We start from the raw sequence: 11,945 nt of genomic DNA, 5'->3' as shown, positions 1-11,945 counted from the left end.
AGAAGAAGGTGGGTCTGATGCGCGACAGCCAAGGAAGGAGGGAGGGAGGAATGAATGAATGGGGGTCTTGATTTTTCTGGCTGAGGTTTTAGTTCGATGATCCCACAGCTCCGCTAAAAATCACCGGGCTTCCTTTCAGGAAAGGGGATTCAGGCTTGCCACCACGCGCTCCTTCAAGCGCTCCTGCTTCCGAGTAAGCATCGCAGCCTTGGGGCCCACTCCTCTGCGCGCACCAACTCGGGACGCCATTCTGAAGGACTGCGAAGTTAAGTCCTGCGGGGCTTTACTTCCGAGTAAAAACCCACACACTCCTCAGCTGGTTAGGATCCTCCTAGCCTCTCTGCCTAGCCACTTCCCCCGTGCTTCCTTTCCCCTTCCACGGATCTCGCCCCTTGCGCAAGTGAATCAGCAGCCGGGGGTGGGCAGGAGGTCTTTGCGCGCGGCGAGGTGAACGGAGGAAGCTCCCTCGTGAGTCCTCCCGCCGCTTGCCCTCCCCACCCACCCCAAAAAAGGTGGGGGTTGCCGAGATAGAGACGCTGCCCTGGAATCTTCTCACACAGAGGCTCCAGCCGACGCGGGACCCGCCTGCTCGCTGCTCCTCCGTCTGCCCGTTGCGCGCCGGGCGCTTCCAACGCCGCCGCCCGCCATGAACGCCCGGAGAGTGGCCAGCATCTCTGCCCAGCTGGAGGAAGCGAGCTCCGCAGGCGGTAGGGCTGCCAGCGCAGCACGGGGCTTTTCCCAGTCCGGTTTGGGGCTACTAAGACAGGCTTTTTGCCTGCCTTTTGCATGCGCTTTTTGCAAATATTTGTGCGTTTGCTTTGCAAGCAGATGCGGTGCTCGAGGGTCGCGTGGCAGCAGTGCCAAATCCTGCCGGCGTGTGCGTGTGTGTGTGTGTGAACATATGTTTTCCTTCTCCAACCTTGCTGGTACTGACTTTTTTCCTTGAAATAAAGGAAAGAGGAACTAATATATTGGAATGCCAACACTGTTTCCCTTTATAGCCCTGTTGCTAACTCACGTTTGAAGAACGTGATCACTCACCCCTCGGAATGAGTCATAAGCAAGTTGGGTTTCTCGTTTATTAGGGGATAGAACATCTGAATGGAAAGCAGCGGGGTTTACTTCGGAGTAAACACGCAAGGGATGGTAGGAGGGAGAAGGAAAGATGTTGGGGTGTCACTAGCGCTGGTCGTAGACCCATTGACGTTAATGGAGTTGACTTAGGTTCCTTAATTTCACTGGGTTTACTCTGAGTAAAACTTATTTGGATGCTTTCCCCTGCTTGCAACCCTGCAACCTGCACCTTCAGAATAATGCCATTTAGAGGGAGGTCTGTTTCCAAATCTCCCTTCTCCTTGGCTTGCCCCTGCCATGATCGACTTCTTCTATACTGCATTTAAAAGGAAAGTTGTTGGCTGGCGTGCAGAAATTCAATAGGTGTCATTTTTCTGGAACGAAGTTCAGGATGAGTTTCCCCTGCTAAATTTCTGCAGGAAAGGCTCCTGAGCCTGAGTGGGAGCGGGCCGTTTAAAAACTGGTAACTTTTAATTTACAACCTGATCCTAAGCATGTTTACTTGGCAGTTAGAAAAAATAAAAATGGCTGTTTACTTATCACTGTCCGCATTTAACCACCTAGTCTGCAATCCTAAACTTTGAGCTGGGTGTGGGACCAATCTAGGGCTTTGTTTTTGTAACCAAGTTTTGCATTCTTAAAGCATTTTTGTTTTGGGTCTTGGTAAGGAAGCAGTTGGAGCGTTATGTCTTAATGTGGCTCTTAGGGTGTCATGGGTCCAGACCTCAGATGGCTATTAAAAGTTGCACAGAAGGCAGGCTTTCTTCCAGAATTGTGTTTTCAATAGCAGTGTCTTGCAACAGGAGAAGACACAACAGCGGAAATGTTCCCTTTTCACCTAATTAGAGTCTGGGTCCTTGTTGCCACGGACAGAATGTTGCAGTTGAGGTATCCTATGATGGATGCTGAGTTTAGAGATGAAATGAGGACATCAAGCTCACCCAGACGTGTTGATGTTGACATGTTGAAATATATTTTACTGTTAAAACATTTAAAAATAATTAAAATTAGTTGTTTTTTAACTGTTTCTTGTTGATAATTTTAAGACATCTTGCAAACTCGCTTAGCGGTTTTATTACAAACAAGTGTTGTGGTTCGAGGACCCGATCCCCGCGTAGTGGAATGAAAACACGAGGACACGTGATATAAGGTTAATGGGCAAGAAAAGGCCACAACTTTATTGATTACAGCAAGTGAAAAGGTATTGGCTTAGGCATTGGATTACATCAGCTGACTCCACCCCCTCAGAGAGGGGTGAGTCTAAAACAGGGGGGTTTATTCACCAGTAGGTGGAGCCTGTTGATGCTAATCCAACTATAAGCTCTTCCCTGATGTCACCGAGGGTCGTGCCATGGCCCCCCGCCAAGCAGGCATCGGACAGAATACACGACCGCCAGGTTCCTTTAACGGAATACCCCAAAATTGAAGGCATAGGCGATGGCCACACCTAGCCCTTCGACACACCACAACACATTATTCCAGTGCCTAACCTACCCACCAATACCACAAAAGTTGTGACGATTGCTACGAGGTAGGCGAAAAACCCAAAAAGCCTAATGCCAAATGGAAAAATTCCTACCAGCCCCCCCGGACAACCAGGGCGACCAACCTAAGGTCCATAGCAAGGCCAAAAGAAAACTGAGACCCTGAGCTCTAAGAGAGTGGAGGGTGGGTGACTTGTGACGGGACGACGAAAAGTGAGGCCGGACAGCTGGTGCCACAGCAATTTGGGCTGCTAAACATGCCCCCTCACAGGCACCTGGTTGGGTGCCTGCCCGTGGGCGTAGGCCAGCCAGGTGAGTGGGAGGCAGGGGGCTAACGCCCCCTGCTTGAGGCGGAGTCCGGCTCCCGACCACAACCACTCCCCTCTCTTGCAGGAGGAGAGTCTTTACATAAATTTTGTTAAGTCAAGGAGTTTGTTGCAGTATATATATGTATTTATATGAATCAAAACAGGTTGCTAATGCCCCGTGGGCATTGAATTCCTTATTAAACACCACAGCCACTAAAGTTTTCATACTGGTAGGACAAACTGAAGAACAGCATGCATTTTATTTTTCAAAAAATCATGCCCTAATTAAGATGTTGAAAAACACACCAGTTGCTGCCCTCATAGCCCGCAAACCATTTTTTTTGTTTTGAAATGACAAGGCATCTTGAAAGTTGTTCAGACCACTAGGGGATCACAACTTGATCTAAGGTGGGTATAGGCGCACACTACCATGCAAATATAGAGTAAAATATTAAGAAATGGGGCCCCAAATGCATGTTTGGGTTAAAAGTGGCTCCCGAGTCTGAAGATAACATAATCTAGACCAGGGTTTCCCAAACTTGGGTCTTCACCTTTTTTGGGGGACTACAATTCCCATCATCCCTGACCACTGGTCCTGCTCGCTAAGGTTGATAGAGGTTGTAGTCTAAAAACAGTTGGAGACCCAAGTTTGGGAAACCCTGGTCTAGACTTAGTTGTCAGCTCTCCCTGGCTCTGCTTCTGGAGGTCGCAGAAATCTAGCAATGGCTGGGTATCCCATTTGTAGCAGAAAAAAATGTATTTTTTCCCCAAGCCAGAATCATTCATGCTCATCCACAACATGCTGCTTTCAAGCTAGATTGATGCTAGGGGTCTGTCTTCCACAAAGGTGAGTGTGATCAGTGGATGCACATTTGAAAAAAACTCTCTTTAGTAGGTTATCCATGCCTTTTCCTATGCCCCAGCTGAATGAGGAAGGAAGTGACCATTGTGATCTTGGTATATCCCCACCTGCAATGCCATTGGGCAGGTGCAGATACAGACCCAATGGCCAGGACTGCCTACATCTGTTTTAATTTTATTTTCAAATTGATTCTGCATTACCCCACAGTGTGTCAATCTAGGACAACATAGAAGAAAACAAGTACCCAGTCTTTTTTGTTTTGAGAATAAAATGTGTTGTGTACGTAGCCTATATTTCTATGCCAGAAGAAGTTTCCCCTGTGAAATCTCTGCAAGCTTCTAAAGGCAAAGAGGAAGTTGTGCTAAAAAATAATAATAATTAAAAAACTGCTGCTGTATCAAATTGGTTTGGGTGGAAATCCTCAAATGTGAGCTGTTAATTAAAATACGAGCGGGTGATGGCATGACAACTACGTGACATGATCTTGAGTGTGTGTCTTAAATAAAGGAGGGAGACAGTTAGAAGGAGTCTGCTGATGGAGGGTGGATCAGCAATCAGAAAATGCTTCCCACTCATACAAGCAGGGGTTTGGATGCAACCAATATAAAATATAGCTTGCAGAAACATGCTGTTATTTCTCTGCCCTTGGAACTGTAAAACTGTTAGCTTCTGCCAGTGTAGCGAGGTGCATTGGCCTTGAGTGCAGATTCATAAACAACAGCGGAGCTGCAGACTCTGTCTGCTCTTTAAACAGCAATGGATGTGTTGAAGTGGTCAGTTTTAACTCATTTAGTGTTGCTGGGATGATGCGCATTCGTGGCACTGCTGAAGGTGTCCCATGACAGAGTCTCACCTCACTCAAAGAGTCATAGGTAGGGTTGCCAGCTTCTATTCCTTCCAGGGCTCTGGAATTTTTCGTAGCAGCTTGAAATGCTGGAAAGGAGTTGATGTAGCTTTTCTCATTGGTTTATCAATGTGCCAGGAACAGCTTCACCTGCTATATGTGCCTGGCTGCTGTGAAAGCCATAAAGGCCTGTCATGAAAGAAACCTGGCAACTATAAAGGTGAATCTGTCTGTGAATTGTGTAGTTCCACTTTAATTAATTGTTTCACTTTAATTATAGATTTGGAAATGTTTTAAGACCCATAACCCGATCCCTATTAAAATGGATGTACATTTCTGTATGGGGATGTAGATGGCGCTGTGGCCTAAACCACTGAGCCTCTTGGGCTTGCCGATCAGAAGGTCAGTGGTTCGAATCCCCGCAATGAGGTGAGCTCCCGTTGCTCGATCCCTGCTCCTGCCAACCTAGCAGTTCGAAAGCACACCAAAAATGCAAGTAGATAAATAGGTACCACTCCGGCGGGAAGGTAAATGTCATTTCCATGTGCTCTGGTTTCTGTCACAGTGTTCCATTGCTCCAGAAGCGGTTCAGTCCTGCTGGTCACATGACCCGAAAGCTGTCTGTGGATAAATCTCTTGTCCTGAAAGCTAGATGAGTGCCACAACCCCATAGTCGCCTTTGACTGGACTTAACCGTCCAGAGGTCCTTTACCTTTTTTTACATTTCTGTATGTTGAAAAAGTAAGGAGTAGGGCTCATTTGAATTTTAAGAAGTAGCTATTTGAGTGTGTGATCTTACTTCTTTGGCAACTGCTGCTTTAAGCATTTTTGTGCATGCCTTTGTTTAGTAAGCCCTGTTTTTCTCTTAGTTTGCCCAAAGGTCTTCTGCTGGCCCCAAGTCACCAGGCCTGAGCAGAGACAGGGGAGCAGCAAATGATGCCCCCTTCAGGGCAAGGTGCGCAATATATTTTGGCACTTGAGGCATCCTACCAATGCCTCTCCTTCGGAGCAAAAATATACCGTATTTTTCGCTCTATAACACGCACCAGACCATAACACGCATGCAGTTTTTAGAGGAGGAAAACAATAAAAAAAAAATTCTAAATGAAATAGTGGATATATGATTTTTGTGGTTCATGCTGTGGCCACAGACATGTGATCTGACAGTGAGTTTGGAGTAGCCCAATGCAAAAATCCTGAGGATCCATGTGGATCCATGCTTTGTAACCACGGAGGAGGGAAGGAAGGGGAACCATGGATCCACTGCTCACGACTGCAGCAGATCCCCCCCCCCCCGCCACCTGCAGGCATTCGCTCCATAACACGCACAGACATTTCCCCTTACTTTCTAGGAGGAAAAAAGTGAGTGTTATGGTGCAAAAAATACGGTAACAATGACTTAAACATCCAGCAACTTCCTGTCCTTTCATGACACCAGATTCCTCTGCCCAATGGCAGGGACAGCGTTGTGAGTCACCTTTGCTCCAACTGATCTCCACTTCCGATTTCTTTTGAAAATTCCCTCCATTTCAAAGGCCATTCACCATACAGCACGAGAGGTGCGGGCTGCTCTTGTGCACTAGAGAAAACAGTTTAAAGATCTACTTGGTCTTGTAGAGCTAGATTTTTAGTTCCATGGTATCTGACTGTTTCATTCTCTCCTTCACCCCTAGAAATCACAGATCTGCTGGGTCATTTAATGATAAATTAATAGACCTTTAATGTGGAATGGTCAATGGGATGTTTCCGGTATTGAGAGACAAATGCCAGCAGTGGCGTTGTATTGTGAACGAACTTTTCAGTCTCCCTAAGCTGATGACTGAAGATTTTTAGTTTTAAAATGTACTCAACAGTTATATGGAAGGAAAGGTGGGATAGAAATGCGATGACAAGCAAAACCATAGTGGGATGAATAAATATGAACATAAGAATTGCAGGCAATAATTGCTGTCTTTCACTTAAGTCTCTGAAGGCTTATTATCTTCTTTCAATGAACATCTCACTGAGATCTTGAAACTCAACACCTCACTGTTGCATGATAGATTTCATGTACTGGTATATCTTTACGCAGCTGTATTAGAAACCTGAACTATTCCTGTTATGTGTTAGAAAGTGGCCCAAATTCAGAGCTGATGTTATTATCTTCTGGCTCATGTAGGGGTAAGTGTTGGGGTTCTTAAACTGTGATCCAGTAGTCCTGGGGCAGGGGACTTAAAGGTGTTCCTAAAACGAAAACAAGGGACATGGGTGGCACTTTGGGTTAAACCACAGAGCCTAGGACTTGCCGATCAGAAGGTCAGTGGTCGAATCCCCGCAATGGGGTGAGCTCCCGTTGCTCGGTCCCTGCTGCTGCCAACCTAGCAGTTCGAAAGCACATCAAAGTGCAAGTAGATAAATAGGTACCACTCCGGCGGGAAGGTAAACGGCGTTTCTGTGTGCTGCTCTGGTTTGCCAGAAGCGGCTTAGTCATGCTGGCCACATGACTGTACGCTCCCTCGGCCAATAAAGCGAGATGAGCACCGCAACCCCAGAGTCGGCCACGACTGGACCTAACGGTCAGGGGTCCCTTTACCTTTAAAACAAAAACAGGGGAACATGTTGAAAATCTGAGAAGCAGTTTCCGTTTCTGCATGTACACATATAGCTGTATTGACTTGCAATTGGAAGGCTGGTGGTATTCTGAAGCTTTCATGCTTGCTCCTTCCTGATGCCCATAAATAAGGCAGGAATATCCCAGCAGGATCTTTGAGATCATCCAGAGGAATGCTGTCACTTGTCTACCGTGTTACAGAATTCAGGCGTTTGGAGTCATTGGTCCCATGCCGTGGAAGACTCTTCCAGCAGAGCTTCCACACTTTTGACTTTCAGTCATCCCTTGAATATTCCTTTTGTGTTGACAGGACTGTGCAGTTGTTAAATTCTTTCTCGAGGAGCTAGTCGTTTTCACAATCAATTTGCACCACTTGTAATGGCTTTTATGTTTTTCTACTGCTGTACGTCAGGCTGGTATTTTATGAAAGGCCTGGTATAGAGATGCTTTTATAAATAAATGAAGTGAGCATTTGAATACCGCCCTTCACCTGAAGATCGCAGGGCTGTTCACAACATAACAATACAAAATGAGAGCAGAAAATACACAATGCAACACAAACAAACCAATAAGCCCTGCCTCCCACCAGCCCATATTGATTTATTAAATTTGTAAATTAAGAATGTGTTGGACTGCAAAGAACAAGTAAACAATAATGTTTCTACCCATTCAGACAAAATAATTCAGTTGTAGGGTTTGTAAATGGGTTGCCGTATGTCCTCTTTTTCCAGGACACGTCCTCCTTTTAAAAAATGAGTGTCGCCACAGCGACCCATAGTTAAACGTACAAGTTGGTGAATGTGTCCTTTTTTGCTCTTCAAAATATGGCAACCCTAGAGCTATTAAGTGGGGGTTGTTTCAGAGACTTGGAGTCTTTCTACTTTGGTCCCTACCAGAGAGGGTCTTGCAGTGAAGCAGGGTGAAGTTAGCTGCTTCAGCTGGTATAATAATAATAATAATAATAATAATAATAATAATAATAATAATAAATTAATTTATACCCCGCCCATCTGGCTGGGCTTCCCCAGCCTCTCTGGGTGGCTTCCAACAAAATGTTAAAATACAGTAATGCATCAAACATTAAAAGCTTCCCTAAACAGGGCTGCCTTCAGATGTCTTCTAAAATCTGGTGGTACTTGTTCTCTTTGACATCTGGTGTGTGTGTGTGGGGCGTTCCACAGGGCGGGTGCCACTACCGAGAAGGCCCTCTGCCTGGTTCCCTATAACTTGGATTCTCACACTGAGGGAACCACCAGAAGGCCCTCAGAGCTGGACCTCAGTGTCCGGGCAGAACAATGGGGGTGGAGACGCTCCTTCAGGTATACTGGACCAAGGCCATTTAGTGCTTTAAAGGTCAGCACCAACACTTTGAATTGTGCTTGGAAACAGACTGGGAGCCAATGTAGGTCTTTCAGGACCGGTGTTATATGGTCTCAGCAGCCACTCCCAGTCACCAGTCTAGCTGCCGCATTCTGGATTAGTTGTAGTTTCTGGGTCACCTTCAAAGGTAGCTCCACATAGAGCGCATTGCAGTAGTCCAAGCGAGAGATAACCAGAGCATGCACCACTCTGGAAGGGAGAGGTGAAGGCAGAAACAGGTGTTAGAACAGGGCAGGAAGATTTTTGGAAATGTTTGTCCTAGCTGGGAGTGGAGGGAGAGGGAAGAGACAGGCTACCATGTGGATTCTGCTTTAGGCAGAGAAGTGGCTTCCAGCAGCACTACTCTCCACTGTTTTGAGTTTCCAACACCTTACCTGGCAAAGGCTGGTTAAGGCAACCAGCAGCTTTCTGGGCAGGAAATATACGATACTGGCGGGCTTTCTGCAGCTGCTCTTCCTTTGCAAACAATTTTTTTGAGAAAGAGATGCACATTTCTCTGCAGTTTAGGGTCCCCTTCCCCAACACAAATGGAAATAAGTTTTGTTCAGTTAAGCACTCCCAGAATAACTGTCCATAATTGACACCTTAAGCCACAAGAGGCCGAAGCTGCCAGAAATTCCACTGTGTGGTAAACTTTAAATTCTACTTTAACCAGCAAGTGGTGATATATCATGCAGTATGTGAGTCATCATTCAGGTGAAATTGTCTATTGAGATTTCCCCCCTCTTATGAGCTAATAAATGCCCGGTACCCTTTGTGAATTGATCTGAAATATGAGCTGTTGGAAAACAAATTAGGAATGCATGGCTATTACTTTTTTGCAGTTTTATTTATTTATTAAAGTTCTTATGTTTCATCGGTAAACATTATCATATTACATCACAAGGCTTATTATACTATAATTTTCAGTATGTATACAAAGTTTATATACTTAAAGAAGAAAGAAAGAAGAAAAAACAAGGACCAAAAACTACTCCCAAATCATATATATACCAGCACTTTGGACTTCCTGTCTATCCAGTTGTATATCCCTTTTTTAACAAATGAATGTACTCTTATTATTGTATGTTTGTTTACATTTTATCTAATACAGTCCCATATCAATATGTACCCTTGGTCTTATTTCTCTACTCAGTCTCCAACGTCAATCAAATGCTAGCATAGATAGCAAACCTTTACTGTATTTTTGAACATATATCTTATATCTTTCCATAATTTTTTCTTTTGAATTGCCTCTCACGCTATTTGTCAACTGCGCCATTTCAGCAAATTCTTGTAGCTTGTTATGCCAATCCGTTATTGTCGGGACTACTTCTTCCTTCCACCCCTTTGCCACCAAAGTCCGAGCTGCTTGGCTATTACTTTCTAGTAGTCTATTAGAATGGGACACGGGTGGCGCTGTGGGTTAAACCACAGAGCCTAGGACTTGCCGATCAGAAGGTCGGCGGTTCGAATCCCTGTGACGGGGTGAGCTCCCGTTGCTCGGTCCCTGCTCCTGCCAACCTAGCAGTTCGAAAGCATGTCAAAGTGCAAGTAGATAAATAGGTACCGCTCCGGCGGGAAGGTAAACGGCATTTCTGTGCACTGCTCTGGTTCGCCAGAAGCCGCTTTGTCATGCTGGCCACATGACCTGTAAGCTGTACGCCGGCTCCCTCGGCCAATAAAGCAAGATGAGCGCCGCAACCTCAGAGTCAGCCATGACTGGACCTAATGGTCAGGGGGTCCCTTTACCTTTAGTCTATTAGACCCAAAACTTTGTGTTGGCCCCTATCACTGGCTCCCCCCAAAGCTGACAAAACATTCGTATTATTAGCTGTTAAACATTATGCTTCCATTCCACTCTCCTGCCAGGAAGCTCTGTCCTCCACAGAGGCAGATTTAGGGGAGCACAACTGATTTGCCCACACTGGGGGTGGAGTCAAGAGGGCACCACAGGACTCTGCAGCAATTACAAACAACAGGAAGTAAGGGGGTAAATGTTGGTTTTGCCATGGGTCCCGCTGAAATTTTAAATCCCCAAGTTTGCCACTGCCCTCCAGGTCATTAACCAGGTTGTGATGTGGTTTAGCTTTAGCGATGCAGCATGTGCCTAGACCTCTTCAGCTGTTAGCAATGTGCTGTCAGGGCCCTTCCAAAGAACTTGCAATGCCAGCAAGTAAGTGTTTTGCAACCTGATGATTTAGCACCTCCAGCTTCATCTGTCAGATAGTTGAATAAAATCCCCAGGATGATAAAACTTAGATTCATTAGGGTTCCTGTCTTTCACTGGAAGAAAGCAGTTTCAGAAACCATTTATACTGAACTGAAGGTTTCCATTCTGGCTTGAGGTGCACAATATATTTCATAGTAAGTGCATGCAAGTGAGGAAATGCAGCTGTCAACAAAAGCACAGCCGTCAGACTAGTTTCATCTCCCATAGTGCAGAAATTACCCAAAGATAGGTCAAGTTTAATGACAAAGAGCAAATTAGTTTTATAGCACTTTTGTTCTCTAAACTACTGACACAATGAAGGAACCTCTAGCTTGTTGACGTTTTAAAAATATAGTCTGACTCAAACATTCCTTCTAAGTTAGGACTTTATTCTTACGGGATTTGATTTTGCATGTGTTGGGGTTTATTGGTGGCATTCTTTGAATTTGGGCTCCGGAAATCATGGTTCTACCCTGTCCCCCCCAAAAAAATAGTCATTTGGAGGCATTCTGATGTCTGTCTTGGGTATTTTGCATCTATGAGATGTGGGTGGCACTGTGGTCTAAAGCACCGAACCTCTTGAGCTTGCCAATCAGGAGGTCGGTGGTTCGAATCCCCACGATGGGGTGAGCTGCTGTTGCTCTGTTCGAGCTCCTGCCAACCTAGCTGTTTGAAAGCGCACCAGTGCAAGTAGGTAGATAGATATTGCTGCGGTGATAAGGTAAATGGCCTTTCTGTGCACTCTGGTTTCCATCACAGTGTTCCATTGCGCCAGAAGCAGTTTAATCATGCTGGCCGCATGACCTGGAAAGCTGTCTGTGGACAAACGCTGGCTCCTTCAGCCTGAAAGCGAGATGCGCGCCACAACCCCATAGTTGCCTTTGGCTGGACTTAACTGTCCAGGGGTCCTTTACCTTTTTACCTGTTCTGCAACCTCATGTCTGTGATTGTGTATGAATGGTATTGTAATGCCAGAGGGCCAGTTTAAGCTTTCAACAGAAACAAATGCTAAAGTTTTCCCTGGAGTGGTATACCTTGAGATTGGAAGTGAGAAATCACCATGCTTGATTTGCACCCCTTTCTCACAGCTGGAGCTCCCAGCATGCCAAAAGAAAACTAGTATGCACCATTTCTCTGATAGATTTTTCTGCATTAAGTTATTGGGTACAGTTAGTGGCCATATTGTATACTCAGGAGGGTTAGATAAAGTGC

At 45.5% G+C, this 11,945-nt stretch overlaps 1 protein-coding gene across 2 annotated transcripts in view; it reads left to right on the top strand.

Moving 5' to 3' along the window:
- The first annotated feature begins 244 nt into the window (after positions 1-244).
- Positions 245-11,945, top strand: part of KCNIP4 (potassium voltage-gated channel interacting protein 4) — a 437,188-nt gene continuing 425,487 nt past the window's right edge. The window contains exon 1 of one of the 2 annotated variants that reach the window (XM_081207936.1): positions 245-707. In XM_081207936.1, coding sequence (XP_081064062.1) covers positions 647-707 — 61 coding nt within the window. In that variant the 5' untranslated portion in view covers positions 245-646. The remainder of the gene's footprint in view (positions 708-11,945) is intronic. The other variant, XM_081207941.1, reaches the window with a different exon arrangement.

The sequence above is a fragment of the Podarcis bocagei genome, assembly GCF_964188305.1.
Source record: "Podarcis bocagei genome assembly, chromosome: 9".
NCBI classification, from domain to species: domain Eukaryota; kingdom Metazoa; phylum Chordata; class Lepidosauria; order Squamata; family Lacertidae; genus Podarcis; species Podarcis bocagei.
Note: the sequence above shows the minus strand (reverse complement) of the source record. Positions and strands in the feature narration are given on the sequence as shown.